Source organism: Pectinophora gossypiella, chromosome 16 (assembly GCF_024362695.1).
Source record: "Pectinophora gossypiella chromosome 16, ilPecGoss1.1, whole genome shotgun sequence".
In the NCBI taxonomy this organism is placed as follows: domain Eukaryota; kingdom Metazoa; phylum Arthropoda; class Insecta; order Lepidoptera; family Gelechiidae; genus Pectinophora; species Pectinophora gossypiella.
In genome coordinates, this window is record NC_065419.1 from 15,083,344 (window position 1) to 15,105,504 (window position 22,161).

At 39.5% G+C, this 22,161-nt stretch overlaps 2 protein-coding genes across 2 annotated transcripts in view; one reads left to right on the forward strand and one right to left on the reverse strand.

The window, feature by feature from the left end:
* The first annotated feature begins 71 nt into the window (after positions 1–71).
* On the forward strand, positions 72–6,587 carry LOC126373800 (mitochondrial tRNA methylthiotransferase CDK5RAP1). Its single transcript, XM_050020103.1, has 7 exons — positions 72–724; positions 826–976; positions 2,059–2,273; positions 2,803–2,933; positions 3,734–3,890; positions 4,835–4,962; positions 5,988–6,587. Exons 1-7 carry the CDS (start codon positions 184–186, stop codon positions 6,402–6,404), a joined length of 1,740 nt encoding a protein of 579 aa, XP_049876060.1. The 5' UTR covers positions 72–183; the 3' UTR covers positions 6,405–6,587.
* A 291-nt stretch (positions 6,588–6,878) lies between these two features.
* Positions 6,879–22,161, reverse strand: part of LOC126373769 (ankyrin repeat domain-containing protein 6) — an 82,288-nt gene continuing 67,005 nt past the window's right edge. The window contains exons 4-6 of the mRNA XM_050020050.1: positions 11,866–11,967; positions 11,115–11,312; positions 6,879–10,979 (exon numbers count right to left, since the gene is read on the reverse strand). Of these exons, the coding sequence (XP_049876007.1) occupies positions 8,316–10,979; positions 11,115–11,312; positions 11,866–11,967 (2,964 nt within the window). The 3' untranslated portion in view covers positions 6,879–8,315. The remainder of the gene's footprint in view (positions 10,980–11,114; positions 11,313–11,865; positions 11,968–22,161) is intronic.

Below are 22,161 nucleotides of genomic sequence, written 5' to 3' on the forward strand. Positions count from 1 at the left end.
AAAAGAGATAAGGTACGCCTGTGACCTTTGTAAAAAAAAACTAATATGATGGGTTTTGTTGCCGTATTTTGCTATATTAAATGTCAAATGTTTTGAAAGAGGTTATGTTATGTGAATGTTTATTTTACCCCAATAAATATCTAGATAGAGATTGAAATGTTATACAAAAAATAATATAAATCTATGAAAATGATTTCTTTACAAAGTATACAACGTTTTGTTAGGGTTATTAGCAACACGTCTTATCAAAAGTGCCGATGTTATTCAGATGCTACACGTCTCATTGCAAGGAAAGATAAATTAAGAGCAGGTCCAGATTTAAAGGATTTTATAGTTGGTAGCTCTGAGCCCATTTTATTAGATCGTCCTCATATACCTTATCTGCCTGATGATGTTCCTACGACTGCGAAACGGAAGGTTTTCTTTGATGTGTATGGATGTCAGATGAACTTGAATGATACGGAGATAGTGTGGTCTATCTTGAAGAATGAGGGTTTTGAGAAGGCAGAGGTGGAAGATGAGGCCGACATCTTCCTCGTAATGACATGTGCAATCAGAGAAGGCGCAGAGACTAAGATCTGGCATCGTTTGGATCACCTGAGAGGGTTCAAGAGACGCCGCGCTGCGAAGAGTAAAGATAGACCAGTAAAAATCGGAATCTTAGGCTGCATGGCGGAGAGGTTAAAACAGAAGCTTATTGAAAAAGAAAAAGCAGTTGATGTAGGTAAGCTTTAAATAATAAGTTAATTGTTACATTTTTTATTGGATTTTTTTTTATATCTGACTCGAAGTGTTCTCCTTCATAACACATAATTTGATCCCCAGTGGCAGGTCCAGACAGCTACCGGGATTTGCCCCGTCTCCTGGCTCTGACCAGCAGTGGACAGACGGCCGTCAATGTGCTGCTCTCTCTAGATGAGACATATGCAGATGTGGTGCCAGTACGACTGAACCAGGACAGTGTCTCTGCATTTATGTAAGTTTAATGACAGAAAGTAAATAAAACTTTTTAAAGAAATCAACTGATTAATGTTTGTACATTAAAGTTATTAACCTAGGCTCAACTTAGTTCAGACACCAGTAACCTACTTAGTACCTTATTTGTAATGCTAAATATATTCAATTAAGTACTTTTATATACAATAAATACATTTTATTGTTATTATTATTAACTGACTTGAACAATATTTTTTAATTGAACTTCTATGTTGTTCAATAGATTAGATAGATAGATATAGCCTTTATTTTGAACTTAATCTAACTATAAACAATATACATATACTATAACCAACACATAAAAACTGGATATTTAACTAAAATTTAATATTTACGTGTTTGAAATGTGTTTGAAATATCGAGGGTTAAAAGGCAAATGGGTTTAAGCGACATTTTGGGCGAAATTGACTTATATTATGTTTAAAGATATTATTTGTCTTCCTCATCAAATTGTCTTTTGACAAAGGCCTCTCCAGGTCCAATAGAATAGTATTCCAAAAACTGGTATTTATAGTTACTTCTTTAGATGGTTTCAGTAAAACTAGGCTTTTTCGCGAATCTGGGTAGTACGGCCGAATATTAGTTTCGGCTAAAACATTATTTGGTGCATCTCTAGTAGTAGTCATTCATAATATATAATTTCAAAATTAACTAAAAACAAAATTACATAAATAATTAACAAAAATAATGCTATTTACTGCACTCGTCAATAAGCCCGTCCCTGACTAATCCGGGCGCGAAGGTGCTCATTACACTAGCCGCATTTCCTCGCTGTACAGCAATGGACAACCTTTGCGCCAAGAACAATCCGGCACGGGGTCATTCATTATGTAACAATCCGGGGTACGAATTCCGATATGTCTATATTACAAAAATCACTTTGTGATCCCTAGTTTGGTTAGGACATTACAGGCTGATCACCTGATTGTCCGAAAGTAAGATGACACGTGCTTCGGAAGGACGTTAAGCCGTTGGACCCGGCTACTACTTACTGATACCAGGGTTGATGAGGTTGGTATTCTACCTCACAACCCACGCGATAAGATGTATCAATTAATGCAGCTCAATAATGCGCGGCTGCGACAACATGTGCACCTACTGCATTGTCCCCTTCACGCGCGGGCGTGAGCGGTCACGACCCGCACGCTCCATCGTGGAGGAGGTGCGGCAGCTGGCTGCGCAGGGTGTGAAGGAGATCACGCTGCTCGGGCAGAATGTGAACAGCTACCGGGATATCTCCAACCACGGGGAGAATCAGGATACGCAGCTGGCTAAAGGTTGGTTATCTAAGGCAAATTACCCAGATCTGACACACCAGACCAGACACCTATCAGACCAGATGGATCAGCAGGGCTAACATACGCAACGTGATAAAATTATTAAAATTGAATTGAATTTAATTTTATCGACATCGATAACTTGGTTCTTTCACTAATACGCGTGGCACGTGATTATGTTCGTATTTTGACAGACTTATTTGGTTTCACATATTGCCACCAATCGACAAAACGACATAATTTAATATTGTCAGAATCGATAAAAGACAAAATCTTGTATCATTTGTGAATCACTCTTTCATTTTTGTGCCTTAACATGCGATTGGACAACAGACTATAAACGGCGATTCCAGTGGTATGTAAGCAGAGACTGGAATTCCATCTGCTTCGATCCTGACATACTTGTCTTCTTTCCTCCACATTAAACACAACATGCTGGTTCAGAGTAAACTGTACTAAACCATTTTTAAAGACTTCCCCAATTTGGTCATGTGCATTGTGTTTAGTGATGGTTTATCTATTTTGATAGGATTCAAAACCGTGTATAAGGCGAAAAAGGGTGGTCTCAGGTTCGCCGATCTGCTGGACAAAGTCTCCGCCGTCGATCCTGAAATGAGGATCCGGTTCACCGCCGCTCACCCCAAGGATTTTCCTGACGAGGTATTGTTTATATTACCTCCACCACAGAGTAACTATTGTACTATGTAAAACAGAGGGTCCCTCACTATCCCATAGAATATAGAATCTCTCCGCCCCGTACCAATTCATATCGAGCTTTATTTACCTCATCCCCTCTAGGCGCATCAAACAATCTGAACAGTATTGTCTTGTGTCGAAAGCAATTGTAATTTTCACGAGAAATGACAATGGGCACATTTGTATGAAACTTGGTCCAAGAACCTCCACTGATGAGACTTATATGTAATGAAAGCTTATACTTTCTCTATGATTCTGGCAAAGTTCTATCAGATTCTGTTCCGGGGTTCTTTTTCTACAGCCATGTTTGTCCTGGCTAAAAATGTGATAAAATACAGTGGGAGACTAAAATCGACTCAAGATTTGTTGCTCAGTAACTAAATTTACATAGCCAGGACAAACACGGCCGTAGAAAAAGAATCCCGGGACAGAATCTGATAGAACTTTGCCAGAATCATAGGGAAAGTATAAGCTTTCATTACATATAAGTCTCATCAGTGGAGGTTCTTGGACAAGTTTCGCCCATTCTCCTTGATTAATCGACAAAATTAATTGCAGTGAAATTCAGACTGATACCGCCGTAAGCCGCTAAGGAGTAAGGGAGAGGGCGCGCGGACAGTCTGTCTCGCTCACACTTACGCGTTAAGGGGCACACTGGTGCTGACCTTAAACAAGCAATCACACCGTACATGGACACGTATAAACACAACCACAGGCCGACTGCCTTTCCAAGAACTATAGTACATATATGGTCTGCCTTGCAGGTGCTCCAGATAGTCAGTGAGCGGCCCAATATTTGCAAGATGCTGCACCTGCCCGCGCAGTCGGGCTCCAGCACCGTGCTGGAGCGCATGCGCCGCGGGTACACCAGGGAGGCCTACCTGCAGCTGGTGCAACACGTGCGCGCGACTGTACCTGGAGGTGAGTGCACAGTGGAACGTATTAGATACCTCTATAAAAAAGAAAAAACATATTAGACAACTCTATAAAAAATAAACTTACCTGTCATTTTGTTATCCACCGAAAAGGAAAGAGACAAGTTAAAAATAAATTAATAAATAAATAAATTTATGAACACACGACAATTTTAGGCAGAAATCTTAAACATAACATAAACAGCCTATACAACGTCGCACTGGGTGTTTTTTACGGCTGATACCCGGGACCAACAACGTGTCCTTCGAAGCACGGATTTATTTTAACTTTTTCGGACAGCCAGGTGATGCAAGCCTGCAAAGTTTACAAAACAAAGGACAGCCTCACAAAGTGATCTCGACCACGTACCCCATTCAGGGGTCTTATTTTTGATTCGTCGCCTACAACTAGCACGCAAAAATGTCATTTCCTCCCACTAGTTCTGTTGCACAGTTCTGTCAAATATAACTTTTTTTATTATTATTATCTATTATTCCTCTCCTGATCCTCACCTTTTCCAAATTCCGATCCTTATCCGGTATAATTTATTATTAAACAGTTTCCCCGTTTTTGCACAATAATAATAATAATATAAAATGTCTTAATGAGTCATACGTCATAATTATCATTGAAGACCAAGATCCCTAGCTCTCAAGATTTGTCATTAGCGCATAGCTAGCCGAGGAAGCCAGAAGAAAAAAAAAGAGAAATGGGACAAAAAACCCAGTAGTGCAACATGACTAGTGGGAGTAAACGGAAAATGTATATCTGTCTTATCTTGCTAATGATAAGTTCTAGTGTGCTTCATGAAATGGGTAATTTTCGAACGTGAGATGATGGCGAGCGCTTCAAAAATAAGGTTCCTGATCGTGACCCCAACACTAAAGGCCTCGGAGGCTACTCTCCTACGGTCCACTGCCCGTGTTGCTCTAAGGCCACATGTTTTCCAGTGGGTCTATCAACGGACATGATCTGCGGGTTCTGCGGCGAGACTGAGGAGGACTTCCAGCAGACGCTGTCACTACTGGAGACAGTGGACTACAATGTTGCCTTCCTCTTCCCATACAGCATGCGAGAGGTATACCATAGTGCCCTAGTGGTTTTCAGGCCGCGTTCCTTAATAAAAATTAAAAACCTTGGATTACCTGGGATTTTTTGTTTTTGGGTATTAAATGATGACTCTTGTTATTATACCCAGGTAAAACACATTTTCTAATGCATTTTCAGAGGTATGTGACTTAACCTGTATTGGGCTGGTTTTCCCTTCGCTGATGGAAGGTCAGACAGGCAGTCAATTCTGTAAAAACCGGACCTGTCAAATCTTCGGACCCTGTGTAAAAAATCGGGATTATGCTAGGGAGATGATGATGATGATTATTCTAATCAAAATGAAGAGAAGTAATATAGATAACGACAAATTGAATACAAGTCTGATCCAAATATCATACATACGTAACATAAACAGTCTATAGACGTCCCACTGCTGGGCACAGGCCTCCCCTCAATCAACCGGAGGGGGTATGGAGCATACTCCACCACGGTGCTCCACTGCGGGTTGGTGGAGGTGTTTTACGGCTAATAGCCGGGACCAAGATGATTCCGTGCTTCGGATCCAAATATCAAGCAACATTTATTTATTTTTGTGTGCCTCTGTCATTGTATTATATTTTTGAACATTTATGTACCCCGAGCAATGAGAAATTAGGTAATATCGCGAAAAATCTGTACAGAGCCATCTATATTTTTTTGGGGATCGTAGCCTGGAAAGTATGTCATTGGTTAAAGATACAATTTGAAATTCTGATTAATAAAGACAGATCTTAGATTTTTTTTCTATTTTATTTATTTATGAATGTTAATCAAGAAAAACGTAACAATAAGCCCGACTTTTTATCACGTTTTTTATTACGTCCAGTGTGCTTTTCATACATATTCCGTGTTTTGATGTTTAGTAAATAGTAACTGATTTGAATATTTGGAAACTTAAAAAAATACCTATTGGGATATTATTATTTTTTTTGGATTTTTTTGGCCTGGTTACAAAGACCTTTAGGCCAACGTATTGGGATATAGTCGTGAAGTTATATTTTTTTTTTTTTTCAGAAAACGACAGCCTACCACCGCTACACGGACGACGTGCCGGAACACGTAAAAAAAGAACGCCACAACAGAATGATAGACATATATCGTCGCAAGAGCCAGCGTCTAAACGAGGCAGAGATCGGGAACACTCATCTGGTCCTAGTTGAAGGAATTGTCAAAAAAACTGGACAATTATTAGGTAGAAACGAACTTTACATCAAAGTTGTTTTCGACCAGGGTGAAATATTATCCGAAGATGGGGGAAAAAGAGGAATAAAACCAGGAGATTATGTCGCCGTTAAAATCGTAGCAGCGAGGGCGTCGGTGCTAAATGGGATACCTTTGTATCATACGAGCATTAAAGAATTCTATAGAGAGGTCAGTTGGGGCGACCGAAACGTTTTAAACAAGCTTCCAACTATATCTCAATTGGGGTAGTCAGAAGTACATCCATCGCAAGAAGAACTAAGTACCCACACCACACCGAGCTTTCTGTTAGACCAACGTGATAGGTGGTTAGTATCGCTGTCTATAAAGGTCGAGCCAACTGTGTGAAATGTTTTAAAAAGGTGTAAATAAGCGCTTATGTAGATATGTATAGTGTTGTTATTAGTAAATAAAGTTGAATCATAAATAATGTTATTTTTTTAATTTATTTTTCTGTTTATATCAATGACTACAGGTAATATTTTATTGTTCATGCACCGACATTGATGAGCTACACCACACCTCAATACCCCAATATTATAATTATTCAGGTATTAGGTATAACGTACCTAGTACGTAGACGTCTCATGAGTCATGTCAGGGGCCTTTGGCGGCTCAGTAATAACCCTGACACCAGGTTTGATGAGGTTGGTAATCCACCCACACGAGAGAAGATAACGTAAGTATATATGAATTAAACCACGATTAGTCGTGACACTTTATAAGTGCATTTTATTAGAATAAATCAGTACAAAATTATCAATCATACAAAATACAACACAATAAATATGAAAATATTTTACAATAACTCATACAAAACATCGTGCTTATCTACTAACTAAATAGGCGCTCAATACGGTGCTTAGCTATATTTTACAATTAGTACATAATCTTAAGGAATTTACATACTGGAAAACAATTTTCTCTCAAAAGATTCCATTAGTGAAGTGTTTTATATTAATTTATATTCTTAATTTATTATAAATTGTATAAATGGCATCAAAATTGTGTAAATTCTATTCGGAATACATTTGTACTTGAGTTATAAACGTTAATATAATAGGGTAGTTGATTAGTCTCCAAAACTGTAGGTTTTCCAGTTCTAAAATAAGTAAGTACAAAAATTGATAGCGAAATGTGGAAACAGGCTCGAAATTCGTTGAAAAATGAAATAGTCAATACTTAAAACACATAATAAAGGGTTCTTACCGCGTTTAAAGCAAGGATATGAGACTCCCGATATTTCGACACTGTTCCAAGTGCCATGATCACAGGATGACTGATGAGATTGGACTAGAGTAGGTAGATCCATAATTTTCTACGGGCAGACATATTTGTCTACCCTCTTTCTTTGCCGCTTGTTTATGTATTTGATATCGGAATGTTCGGAACCATCTGAACTCGCACCAAACTCACTACGACAAACCGCACTCACTGTGTCCTCACGTCGGGATCTGTTAAGTGCGACTCGGTATCGGGAGTCTCATATCCCTGCTTTAAACGCGGTAAGAACCCGTTTTTATGTGTTTTAAGTATGATAATAACCGCGTAAACTTAAAACAATGAATGAAATAGTCTTCCGAAATCAACTAGAAAGAAATGGCAATAGGAACGCGTGAGACGTCACATCACATGTTCCTATTGCTAGAAAGGGACGGAGGATTTCCCCACCACTGACTTTAACTATTAATATCTCCGGTGTTACCTAAGATATTGAAAAACGGATTTCAGATTAATCTTTACCATTTTCACGTGAATAGATCGATGAAAAGCAGTCAGCTACCCTATTATTGTGTAAATTATAAGTTGTTCAGTAGTGGTGCTAGTGATGCATAGTTTAGTTGTCCTACGGTTTGTACTTGTTTATTAAATCTACAGCGTGACTAAAAGAGTATTTTTTTACATTTTCTCATTTTTATAGCGAAGATATAATTTCAGAAAGGCCTTAGCTGGATAAAGAATAAAGTTTTAGTTTGAACACACTTTGAAGACAATTTAAATTGAATATTCTAATTCTACTTCCAATACAAACTTATTATAAACGCTAATTTTCAAATTCGAACCCTGTGGAAAGTAAAGGCACACGACGAGGCAAGAGAGTATGGACGGAATTGTTTGACTGTTAAAACATAAGATCGCTTATCACACTAAGCTAGAAGTCCCTAATTGACTTCCTAAAGGTTTCCCGTTCGGTAACACGTTGACTCTTTGCCCTGAGAGGTTGTCGTCGACATGCCCAGAGAGGCTCGGGGAAGGGCCCTGAGAACTCCCGTACACTTTAGTACTGTACCCTGAGTCGTTGTGGGACTCTCTGTCGGTTTGACTCTGGGTTTCCGTTAGGTGCGTGTTAATTGCGAGTGACTGTAATCGATGGTGGAGCAGACTGTGGTCGGGGGCTGGTTTCCTTACTCCGTGGTTTGGTGTATAGTTGGAGTACATCGTCGGACCGTTATCGTAGTAACCGCCGCGAAAGTGCTCGTTCTGATTGGCGATCTCCACCTCAGTGTTCTGGTTGAGATGCTCGCTGTAGCAGTGCGGTATGCGGTCGATCTCCCGCATGATGTGGTCCTGCATCATAGCGTCGAACACTCCGGTCTGGTGGTGGTACAGAGGGTTCCTATTTCTACCTTGAACCTGGTTGTCTGGTAAGGGTAACGACACTTCGTTGTAGCTGTACTGGTTCTGGCAGTACTGCGGCAACGGGAGGCCGTTGTCGATCATGTCTCGATACGGCATCTGGTGGTGCACCTGGCGGTTCGGCAGCTCGTGGAAATACGCATCTTTAGGAATCATCGAGCGCAAGTCGTAGCTCTGACTGCTCTGACTAGGCATTTGAGGTGCGGGCGACTGCGGCTGCGATACAGTCTCGAAGTTCGGCAGCGGCAACGTCTGCAGCAAGTTAGCGTTTCTCATCGGCCCGGGACGGTTTGTGCTTCTAATCGGACTATCTTCCTCGTCGCTGCTCTCCGATTCGTTGCCGTTATCCTTTGGAGGAGTTTGGAACGTCTTCCTCGTTGGGAACGGGATTAGATTGTGGAGACTGAAGCGTTTGGTTTTAGGTGGTTTTTCTTTTAATACTGGCGCTGGTCTTTGAGGTTGTTGCGGTGTTTTGAGTATTCCAGCGCTTGGCTGGGGTTGTAAAGGCGCTGGGGAGCGCGGCGGGTCGCCGGGCAGCTTGCGGGGCGGCGGGGAGGGCGAGCGCGCCCGCTGCTGCTGCTCCACCGCCGCCACTAGCTCTTGAACGGACTTCCTCGGCTCTCGGTCTTTACTATCCTCCCTCATCTGGTAACCTTGCTTCGGAAGCTTCACGTACCCATCATGCGAGATATCCATAGACTTATTCCCCCTCGATATAACGCTCGACATCTCTTTTTCCAATTGAACTCTTTTTCTTATATCGTCTGCAGTTCTTTGTAACACTTGACTCTTCCAATTTGACATATTTTGGTTGCTTCTAAGGAAAGTGTCCCCTTCGGAATCGCTCGCTTTTGACTGTCTATTGCTCCCGCTGGGTGATTTAGTGTTGGATTGGCGACTAGGAGAGGCGTACCTTTCGTTATACCCTTGAACTTCGATCGACCCTGGCGATTGAGAGACGGAAATTTTGTTGGCTTTTACGTGGATTTCAGCTGTAACGTTCTGCATGTGGCTCCTGTCGGGGCTCGTGTGAGACGTCTGTGGTGATCGAGAGGACCGACTTGGGCCCGCATCAAGCTGGTCACTGCTCTTTGAACTCTTCAGAAAATAGTTCTTCCTCGACGTCGCTGGTGACCGCCTACTGTCTAAAACTTCAGTAGATTTCGACGTACCCTTACTGTCATTCAAGTCTTTGGTATGTGTCTCGTAATGCTCAGCGTTCTGGTTAAAACTTTTTATCAATCTATTAACTTTGTGCCACTCTTCTGTGTGGGCATCTAGGAGTTCCAAACTTCTGGTGCGTTTGAGCGGAGGTATGTCTAAGGAGCCTTTGGGGCTGTAGTCGAGCTTCCTGACTCTCTCGGAGGCTCGGAACATGATGCCACGTGTCAGCCAGTGTTCGAGATGTTTGTGCCTCTCCTTGCACATCGCTCGCTCGGCTGCCACGAATCGCGTCAACTCTGATATCTGCCCCTGAGTCTTCATCTCCAAGTCCGTGACCTTTTGATCCAATCTCTCGTGAGCTCTATCTATATGTCGCTTCAGATCTTTCTTGTCCTCGTTCAGTTTATCCTCCATATGCTTGAAGAACGGCGCGCAGTAGCAAGTGTATCCGGCGCCGATCGGTCCTTTCTTGATGTTCCCCGCCAAGTCTAAGTAGTACTGCTCGCCTTTCTTCAAGGGTTCGGTGGGAAGCGAGCTCAGCTTCGGCTTGGGGAAGTACTTCGGGTCCGGGTAGTAGTGGCAGCCATACGGTGACCACTGGACTTGCTTCGGAGATTCAAAGTGGACATTTTTCTTCTTCTTGTCTTTGCTTTTGTCTTTCTTGCTGTCGGGTTCGTCGACAGTCCTCTCTTTGCTCTTGTCTCGCTTTTCTTTCTTTTTCGGTTGTTTGGCGACAGGGGTGTTGAGGATGTTGATGATTTCCTGTAGGCCCTTCCTGGCGGCGATGTCGCGAGCGGTCTCGCCCTGTTGGTTGCGGAGGGCCTTATCACAACCAGCTTCTAGTAAGATGCGCGTGAGCTTGCGGCGGTTCATGGCAGCGGCGATGTGCAGTGCTGTGTCGCCGTTCTTGTTCTGCTCGGAGGCGCGCGCCTGCGCTGACAGGAGGATGCGCGTCACACCCGCGTGCCCGTACCGCGCCGCTGTGTGTAAGGATGTGTCGCCGTACTGAAACAAATACGTACATACGTTATTATTATAGTTTGTATTCGTTATAACGAAATAAGTTTAGGATTTGTCCTTCGGAGCGATATATGTGCAGACCCCACAAGTTCGGTGAGGTTGGCCATTGACCTATCTTACATTGTTCTGTAGATCAGGCGGCGCGCCGGCCAGTAGCAGCTCGCGACAGGACTGGTTGTGTCCGTTCTGGCAGGCGAGGTGCAGCGGCGCGAAGCCGGCGTGGTTGCGCGCGCGCAGCTCGGCGCCGTTAGCTGCCAGCAGCGCCACGCAGCACGAGTAGCCCTTCCATGCCGCCTCGTGGATCGGTGTGTTACCGTGCTAGAATACAACAACGTAATCTTAATTATAAAAAAGCTGGTCATTAGATAATGCCTCCACACATTCCAGAGAAAACCGGTCTCGACAGACACACAGACGGGCGGGCAAGAAAGTGATCTTATAATGGTTCCATTTTTCCTTATGAGAACGGAACCCTAAAAATGAGTTACCGTGCTTGTGTTTTCGTGGATTTTCATGAATTATTTTGTGTGCGTTTGAGTGGATCCATAAATGACGATTTAAAGTGTAACTAAGTATGTTACCTACTGTATAAAGATATTTATGAATTTGATTTTCAATGGTTTAAAATCATAATTGATGTTAGAGGAAGTGTAGAAGTATAGAAGGTGTATAGATAGCTGTTATGTCAGTCGGAATGGGTGTTGTGTCTATCCTGGCCATGTGGTTCGACTGTATGTTTCGATCCTATGGACTATGTGCCCGTTTACCCGCGTTTTTCCTTGCAGTGTGATCAATCGGACGGATTTGTATCCAGTAGGCATCACCATCATAGAGTATGGGCATCTATAGTAGTAGTAGGGTGTAATCATACCACGAGGTCCAGCTTGTTGGGGTCGGCGCCATGTTGCAGTAGTATCCGCACCGCATCCACGTGCCCGTCCGCCGCCGCGCGCTGCAAGGCCGTGCAACCGTTCTGCAAACAAAACCATACACACTATATTTGAGTTTCATTTTCTTCTTCTCTCGTGTGACCCACACGGTGTCAGGTCACTGCTGTCCAGGTTACTACTAAGCCGCCAAACGCCCCTGATATGGCTTGGGTTACGACTATTTACTTAAGTAAGCAGTAGCGACTACCTACTTAACGTGTCTTCTGAATCACAGATCGTTTTACTTCTTAAACCTAAATAAAATTTTACCTACTTATCTACTTAATTGTCACTCCCAACACAAGCATATCAAATTGCTTACTGGGAGGTCCACAATTTCGATATTGTAAAATACCGGAGAAAAAAAAAATCGGACGACGCTCAGTGGGTAGGCCCGCTACAAGGTGGACCGACGATCTGGTGAAGGTCGCGGGAAGCCGCTGGATGCGGGAGCGTAGGACCGATCGTCGTGGAGATCCTTGGGGGAGGCCTATGCCCAGCAGTGGGCGTCTTACGGCTGATGATGATGACTTAATTATCGTGCCATTATCGTTGAAGGTAGATAGAGATGAAATTAACCAAACGTGCCCCTGTAACATGCAGCTCTCATATCGCGCGTGATGACATTAATGAGTAAACTATTGGCTCCGCGATAAATAAACCGATTATGTCTCATTTAGCGTGGCCTGCACGATATAAATACAACATGCTTCGGGGGCTGGTCTTTGATTTAAGAAATTATATTAAATACGATAATCCGTACTTTTTTTAGGTTTACTTTATTTTTTTTACACGTTTTAGCGCGATGTTCGATAGTGTTGGCAGGCTAATCGCGCACTGCGAAGTTTTTGCGCTCATCACAATTAGAAAATTTTATTTATAAGTACATTTAAAAGTACATCAATGAGCCTAGTCGAGTCGAGTTTTACATACCTAATGTGCTGTGGATGTGTTGAAAATTAATAAAAACAAATACTACTAAAGCTACTTGTGAAAATATAACACCAAAATACGCAACATTTGTGTCTGTAGATGGATAATCGATAGCTGTTGGGGTCGCGTGCCGCTGCCACCGCATAAGTATGTACGTTTTTGAACCAACCAGCAACCACCTTACATGGGTAAACAGAAATTACCCATACACCCACCGGTGGGAGAAGCCAGTGGGTGAACGGGTCGCGAGGGCTTTAGGGCAACGCAGCATATGACCACAGTTACCGGTGTGTAGTAGGGTAGTGACCCTGTTACATACAGAATAATTTTCTAACATACATACATAAGATCACGCCTATTTACCGGTGGGGTAGGCAGAGTGGTCTCTCTCTCGGAATTGTACTTACTACGATCCTGACACACCACTTTCGCTCCACTCTCATCAAAGACTTCACTCATGGTCGCCAGTTTAGAGTACTCTAGACCTGGCCTTTCTTTAAAACATCCTGGATCTGATCGTTACGCCCTGAGCCGAGGTTCGAGCCCAACTGGGCACCCTCAGGCTGTTATCTTAAACGTTGTACCGGATGAGAGCCTGCAGCGCTCCCCATTTGTCCGGCCAAGTAGTTAATGCCATCTGATGCAAATCTACAATAAGTCACGCCAAAAAAAAAGATCTGATCGCGGTATGTACAGTAGCCTTCCTCTTCCAACCCTACCAGTTACACCATAAATCTTTTTCGTAAGTCTACTAATAATTTTCTTCCTTTGCACTTTATACAACGAGATATTTTTCATGGTCGGGTTATAATTTCTAAACTTTTCTCCTAAAGGATTAAGCACACCGAGTTCTTATTATAAGGTCTCTATGATTTCTCTATTTTCTCCGGCCTGTGATTAGGTCCTTACGCGAGTTTTGTCGGACAGTATGTTATAAAATAAATAGGTACTGTTATTACGTCTTATACGAGTTACGTCGAGTAAGGACTGGACTATAATTTAAAGGAGTTACAGCATTACACAGAATAATAATAAAAACCTGTGTTATATAAGAAGAATAAAATAATAAATATCTGAGCAGTGCAATAAGAATAAAGCGTTCTCTACACTTGCGAACTAGAAGGATTAATTTTATTTTATTTTATTTTTATTTTTTTATTAGGTTTGCCAACAGACAAAAACACTTTTACATATAACTTAACCTATTTACAAATACTGGACTAGTGCTCGTCCAATTATAGGCAAACACAACATGCTACTTTATTAACGCTACAAAGGACGACAATCTACATAAAATAAAAAAAACAACAGAGAAATAAATCTTAAAAAGAATAAAACAACACTTAACTTAAATGGTTAAAGATCACTCGGCCAAACGAACATTCACAAAATTAAGTATTTAATATTTTTTTAAATTTAGAGCATTAACAACATCATTCCTGTGACCGTTGATATATCTTAGAATCTTTGTCTTTTTGCAAATAGGTAGGTACCTAAGCTACTAAATTACGAAAGTTCATTTTGCAAAAACACAAGATTCTGGGATAGGAATTTTTGCGTTGACACGTATTGATTTCTGCCGTCGCGACACGGCAACCAGCGCGAATTATACCGAGGGCTTCAACTGACAGCCGTTCGACATCTATCCACGTAGATAGCATTCGATAAAATTCACATCGCGCGCGGCGCGGTTGTCATGCAGACCCTGCTGATGTTCACCCGAAAGCCCGCGAAACGCATTGACCTAGATGGTTTCACGCTGTGGTTTCGCGTCTTCGTGATCTCGTCTTACTGGTGCTAATTCCTGCATACACCATCTAATTTTATTTTAAGTTATATCTGTCATTTTCTTATCCGCTGAAAACGGAAGGGACGGGTAATCGACAGGCATAAAAATTATGGAACACACGTCAATTTTAAGCAGAAATCTAAAACAACCGTCTATTCCGATTTAAGTAGACAGTATGTTAAACGGATTGCATACCAGCGAGATGCCTATTTTATTCGCCCGGGTTAATCATTCGTTTTAAAATTAACTTGATGACAATCATCCGTCCCTTTCCTTTTCGGCGGATAAGAAAATGACGGGTATAACTTAAAATAAAATTAGGAAGTGTCTGCAGGAATCGGGGCCGCATCAGTGATGTGATGATGTCTCTTGGTCGATCGATTTCACTGCACCCAGAATGTCAGTATGTAGAGCCGGCTTTAGCAGAAAGATCGTGAAGCCGTTTCAATGGTCGTATCGTATTTTCCCAGGCAATAAAAGCAAGCAACAGCGCAATTATTGTTAGTTGAGTAATTTAATTTTTTACAATCAGTTTATATTATACAGTTAGACACAAGATGATAACAGCTTTCGACGGAAATGATAATAAAGTTGCTATGATTTGAGATGTAATCAGATTATCAAGTGGACCTGATCAGTTGAGCAATTCGGTGCAAACAGTTACAATATAATAAACGTAACGGCCATGTTATATTGCTATACAATATTGGGCCAGGAAACCGGCGGCACGACACGAGCGGTTTTGAAAATTGTTCTCGCTTTATGTCCATCAAACCGCTGTCCAGCAGCGTGGTAGAGTATGCTCTCTCCCTATCTCTCCTTCCTTATCTCATGTGTCTTCTCAATCTTATGGACTATTTATGGGATGGGTAACCAGTCACCATTAGGTATATTTTGTCATAGAATTGTAACTGAGTACCGGGTGAGAACTTTGAGCGCTCCCCATTTGTTCGGCCAAGTAGCGATTGCTATCATATGGTGCCCGCAAGTTGTCTTTTCTGATGATTTATTTCTCTACTCAACACAATACGAGTTAGTCAATCTGTAATATGTCTGTCTACTTGTATATTTTACAGAAATGGTCTTAAAAATAACAATAATTGACGTATTTTAATCTTCACTAATTTAAGAGCCACGCTCTATTCAGTCTCTCAGTCACTTTTTAGGGAAAAATAGGGCAGTGGTTTCCCTCTTGCCTTCCGCTCCACAGTTGTCTATTTCAAAGTCATACTAGGTCTCGTAGTATAAAATATATTTTTTTACGCTACCAATTCTCCTGGCCACAACCTAACGAGCAAGGTGTAATTTTTATGGCTGGTTTTGAATGTCGCGTAAAAAAAAAAAACTTCGTTATAGAGGGTGATGACACTAGCAGCTCAGGTAGCTGCTTATTATATGCTTATTATCAATCTTATTATGTAAAAATTAATCTATTCTCCTTTTTATAATAGGTTTTCTAACCGATGGAGTCGTCGATATTAAAGTATGTAGATTGCATGTTTCTATTGCTTCATTAGACGCGGTGCATTGCCCTGGCTAAACATGAAATAATTAACTAAATCAATTAACGTTTCATTGTAACAAAAAATGGTATGGGACACGCGGAAGAAATAATATAACTTTCTCACTAGATACGTAAATATCTGTTTGACTAAGCAAGGATCCCTGCTACAGCTAAAACGTTTAGTTAAGTAGGTATTTTCTGTTTTTTATTAATATTTGACATTTTGTATATTATTTTGTTTTTTAAGATGTAAATAAAATTATTTCAAGTCTTAAAAAAATAATTACTTAAAACAAATATTTCTGTTAAGTAAATTAATAGCAACCCGGGTTCCTAATTTGGCCAAACAAAGAGTTTTCTTAATGATACTTTAATGACAGCTAAAAATACAAATTTGTGTAAAAGTAAATAAAAAATACATATCCATAAAATTGTTTTTATTATTTTAAAGATTTTGTGCAGAATTTTTTATTTTATAAGGAATCTAATAATTGTGGTCATTATAGGGTGGAAGTACCTTAAATAATATAGGTAAATAACAAGTAAAGATAAAAAATCGCTTCGAGAATTTATTGTACGAGCTTAGTTTTTTATTAACTTATCTACCTATAGATAAAAAAAATGCGTGGGACGGTGGATGTGGACCAAGATGACAATTCAAATAGGTACCTATCCTTATTTATTACCTACAATCCTCTTGTGAATGGCGTATTTTGTATAATTTATCGTCGACTTATGCATGATCTAATACACATACCTAAACCTTATTACAATACCTTATCAGTGAATTTTAACCATTTCTTTTATTATCTTACTTTATCGCAGTAGTTATAGCACATGTCCCGCATATCTATATGCGATAAATGAATAAGTAAAAAAATAGCTTATAATCCATACTTTGTAATATTTAATAATATTCTAAATTCGAAAGTAACTCTGTCCATCTGTTACCTGTTCACGCTTAAACTGGTTAACCGATTTAGATGAAATTTGGTATGAGATAGTTAGAAACCTGAGGAAGAAGTTTTTATCACCAAAATGATCCCTTAAGGAGATGAAACGGGGGTGAAAAGGAACGTGTCGTGAGCATGTGAACGTGCGCGCGACAACCGAAATCCATGCGGATTGAATCGCGAATGCAATACTAGTTTCTTCTATAAATGAAGGAACACTACTGCACTCATTTTACTATTTGGACAAAATTTTCCTGCACCCAAACCTTGGTTGCGGTTGGAAGAAATTGCTGCATGAGCAATAAGGCCCCCTGTTGTGCCTTTCTGTATCTGTTGTCCTTATCTCTGTATCTTGTGTCCATTGTACTCAATAAAGTATTTTATCTATCATCTATTGGTTATACATAGCAATGCGCCTGTATCCTTGAAAGGGAAGGCAGATGTATAGCGTACACACTCACTCCCCGCCAGTTTAAGTCCCATAGACACACGATAAACAAAATCATTCTATTGGTTCTTATTTTATACCAATCGCGTCGCGCGCGATATACGGGAACTGTGCAACAGTTACAGTTCTTAAAGAACATCCTACTCGATGCTAGTAACAGTAGAACAAGTTATTTATCAATCGAGCTCTGAGCGCACTAAAAAGGTCTTCCTACCCTCATAAACTGCGATACCTGTGTCCTTACCAGCTTTACGCACGTTTAAATTTATAGGCACCCATTGAACAAGATTTGTAACGCTGGTAATTGGGTACTAAATCGACCGACGCATGTACAGAGCAGTTGCCAGTCGGTAAACGGCTTAATCTATGACATAAATTGAAATTTATTCTTTAAAAAAGTAGTTTGTGAAGATAATATCTACAGTTGGATTAGCTTTGCGTTCTTCATAGTTGAAGAACAAGTGTGTAAAGGGTGTAAATGGATTCTTCTTGCACTTAGGATTTACGATTATTGTGTAGGTTTACAATTTTTTTAGAAGTCATGTAGCGATGATTAGACGAATATGAAAGGTACAAAAATGGGAGTTCAGCCTAGTGATGAAAAGAGATGTCTCTGCCAAGAAAATGGTTTATTTTGACAGCTACCCATGCTAGCAAATAGAATATATACGTATCTATATTGTAATAAAAATCTCCTTCGCTTTATAACTCCGTATATTATATCCACCAAAACCACACAAAATTGCACCACTTATTATTCCATACAACCAATCTATTCTATACATCCTATTCTATTCCTATACATCCAGCACAGAATAAGTACCTACATAATTTGATATATATCCCGTAACTACCTACTTACATATTATCGCAATGGAAGATTGTTCAAAACAAAGATAGCGGAAACTCAACGGGATTCGCTTAGCAGCAGGAAAAATGACATTACCGACCCTTCGCCTATAGGTACCGTAATAGCCTAACGCGTGTGGTTATATAATTATGTGGAATGTTGCCTTAGTCGTTAGGAAGGCGACAGGTGATCACGCAAACACATATCTACTTAAGTACCCATGTACATACAGGGCTAACGTGCGTAACGTGATAAAAATTTTTCACGGTCATTTTGTCGATTTTGACAATATAATTTTGTCGTTTCGTCGATTGGTGTTAATATGTGAACCCAAATAAGTCATGTCGTTCTGTCAAAACAAAATCACGTGGCACACATGTTAGTTTTGCTGCACTCCCGGAGGCCGTTATTATTAGGGCACTGACAGCTTACTACGTATAGTCTGTGCACTGACAGTGGATGTAAAATTGACCGAAAGGAGATCATCGGCTCTCCATACTTTGGCCGGCCCAAATTTGAAAGTGCCGGCCAGAGAAAAAAAATGTGTCGAACCTTTCGAGTAGATTGCTCTGAACATTTTTTACTATGACACCAAACGTGTATGACCATTAGTTTGGCTTTAATTGGATTTTAAAAATCTCGATTTTTCATACAATTTGTAAAAAAAAATATTATGTCCGTTTGGAAAAAAAGTGATACATGCGTATTATAAAGGACCGTTAGAACATTTATTAGTATGGCGCCAAACTTCTATGACCATTATTTTGAGGTTTATTGGACTTTCCGTTTTGGTTAATATGTTAAAATGCCGGCAATCGAAAAGAATACGTCGAATCTGTCTAATAGTTGCTTCTCAATATTTCTTAATATGACACAAAACATCTATGACCATTATTTTGACTTTTATTGGAATTTACGTTTTAGTTCAAATGTGAAAAGTGCCGACCAGCAAAAATACTATATAGAGAGTATCGAGTAGATGCCTATTATCATTTTTTTCTATAGCACCAAACGTGTATGATCATTAGTTTGGCTTTTATTTTATTTTAAAAATCTTGTTTTCTTATTTATTTTGTTTAAAAATAAAGTACTTTGGGCAAAAACTGCGATACGGCGGATTACAAAAGACAATACAACTTTGAACATTTAATAATCTGGCGCAAAATATTTCTGACCATTATTTTAACTTTGGCTTTTATTGGACTTTTTAAAAATCTTTATTTTTAATACATTTTAACAATGACAACAAGCAGAGCTTTCCCAATGACTAGTTATTAGTCAGATAAATATTTTGTGTTTTTGTTTTGTGTGTTGTTAGGTGAACTTCTATATTAATACTATCTGATCTTAGATATGACGTTGGCTGTAGTTTTTGCATTCCACTCAACGTTACGGCCTAAGTTTAGGTTGAATTATTATGACCGTAGATGGTTACTACACTCCAAAGATAAGCTTGCCATCTAGTGACGAAACTCGTATTTTGGTATGACGTCTGAAGTAGCTGTTAGGGAAGACAGGAGTCGGGCAGTTGTAATTTGCATGTATGCCGATCACAATGTCCTGGTGCTACTCGGCCAATAACGTAGTACCTCTATCACCCCACTGTATTTTCCTTGTATACACACTTTTCTTAACAAAAAAGTAGCTTCTAAAGCGTAAACGCAAACCTATTTTTAATTTATAAAAATGTGTCAAAAAGACGACTATATTACGCCTTTAGCAAAATAGTTCCATTATCACCAGATAAAAGTTTTTTCCGCCAAAGTGTAGGTATCTATGAAAACACCAGATTTTTGAAAAATCGAATTAAGTTCAAAATAGTGGTCATAGACGTTTAATTCCATTTAAATAACGCGCCTGTTATGTTTTATTTTTTTACAAAAAAAAAATCCAATTAAAATCCAACAAAAGCCAAACTAATGGTCATACACGTTTTTGTCATAGTGAATAATGTTTACGGGTATCTTCTCGATAGCTTTGACATGTGTTTTTTGCTGACCGGCACTTTTCATACAGAAACTATAACGTAAAGTCCAACAAAAGTCAAAATAATGGTCATAGACGTTTGGTGCCCTAATAATAAATGGTCAAACGGATAAGTTATAACGGAGTATACCAATATTGTTTCTTGGCCGGCACTTCACATTTTCACCAAAAATGTATGAAAATTCATGTTTTTTTTTTAATTCGAATAAAACCGAAAATATTGACCTTACAGCTTTGGTGCCATAGTAATAAATGCTCAGACGGATAAGTTCTAAGGATATATACCATTATTGTTACTTGGCCGGCACTTTACATTTTGACCAAAAATGTATGAAAAATACAGTTTTTTTAATTCGAATAAAACCGAAGATATTGACCCTACAGCTTTGGTGCCATAGTAATAAATGCTCAGATAGATAAGATCTAACGGATTATAGCAAAATTATTTTTTGGCCGGCACTTTGACTTTTGGGCCGAAATCCGATGATCTCCTTTTATTTATTTATTTTATTATCAAAAAGAATATTAATTATTTATATTTTTTTTTTAATATGAATGTTGGTACTGACGAAGCCTGTTTACATTCTGTTTTTTTATTATTTATGAATAAATTATTTATATATTTTATATATTAATTAGTAGAGTATATTTTATTTTTTATACTCCTATACCTTTAACCGTAATTTTACATGTAGAACCTTTCTCGCGTAACTCAACACGCAAGTCCATTTATGCCCATATCCCATATCGTAACTTTTAATTGAATTTATAATAAAATCAGCTATAAATATGTCAACGCATCCTACGTAATTGCGTCTAGTACCTCGAGGCGTTATTCTTAACTGGGTATTTTTAGCATAATACTCCTTCTTCTTATCGTGTGGGTTGTGAGGTGGAACACCAACCTCATCAACCCTGGTGTCAGGATTATTACTGAGCCGTAAATGCCCATGATATGGCTCATGTAACGACTACATACTTACATCAATAAGTAGTAACCAGGACCAACGGCTTAACGTGCCTACCGAAGCACGGACCATCTTACTTTCGGACAATCAGGTGATCAGCCTGTAATGTCCTTACCACACCAAGGATCACAAAGTGATTTTTGTGATATGTCCCCACCGGGATTCGAACCCACAATACATAATACGAGCATAATACTAAAACACTTTATATCAAAGTTGCGAGAGGCTGGATTTCAATCGCCTAACAGCCTCCACGGTCTTGTGGTTAGAGCGTCGGGCTCGGGATCTTTTTTTATTAAATATCAAGGGATAAAAACAAAAGCCCATAAACTTGTAATAATACCTGTCTAAGCTGGCTGGAAGAAATTGCCTTTTGTTTAACTTGTATTCCTGTGTTATCTGTTCTGTTTGTGTAATAAAGAATTGTATATTGCATTGTAATACATACATGCATACATACATAAAGTCATGCTTATTTCCCACTGGGGTAAGCAAAGACTATAGACTTTTCATAATATACAAATTAAGTATACACATATAATATACATACTTTTATTTACATAATAATAATAATAAGATAAAAAAATATAATTAATTATTTTTTCCTTAATATATTTCTTTTTATTTACATACTTCTTTTTGTATTGTAATATGAAAACTAAATATTTCAATTAGGTTCAAAATCAAACAACGCGCGCACACGCATCTTATTCTTGTTCAAAGCTTTTAAAAGCCGTAGAAAGAATTCAAAGAAGCTCATTTACGTAGGCGACAACATTTTGGTACCACGATACGATTTAATTAGGC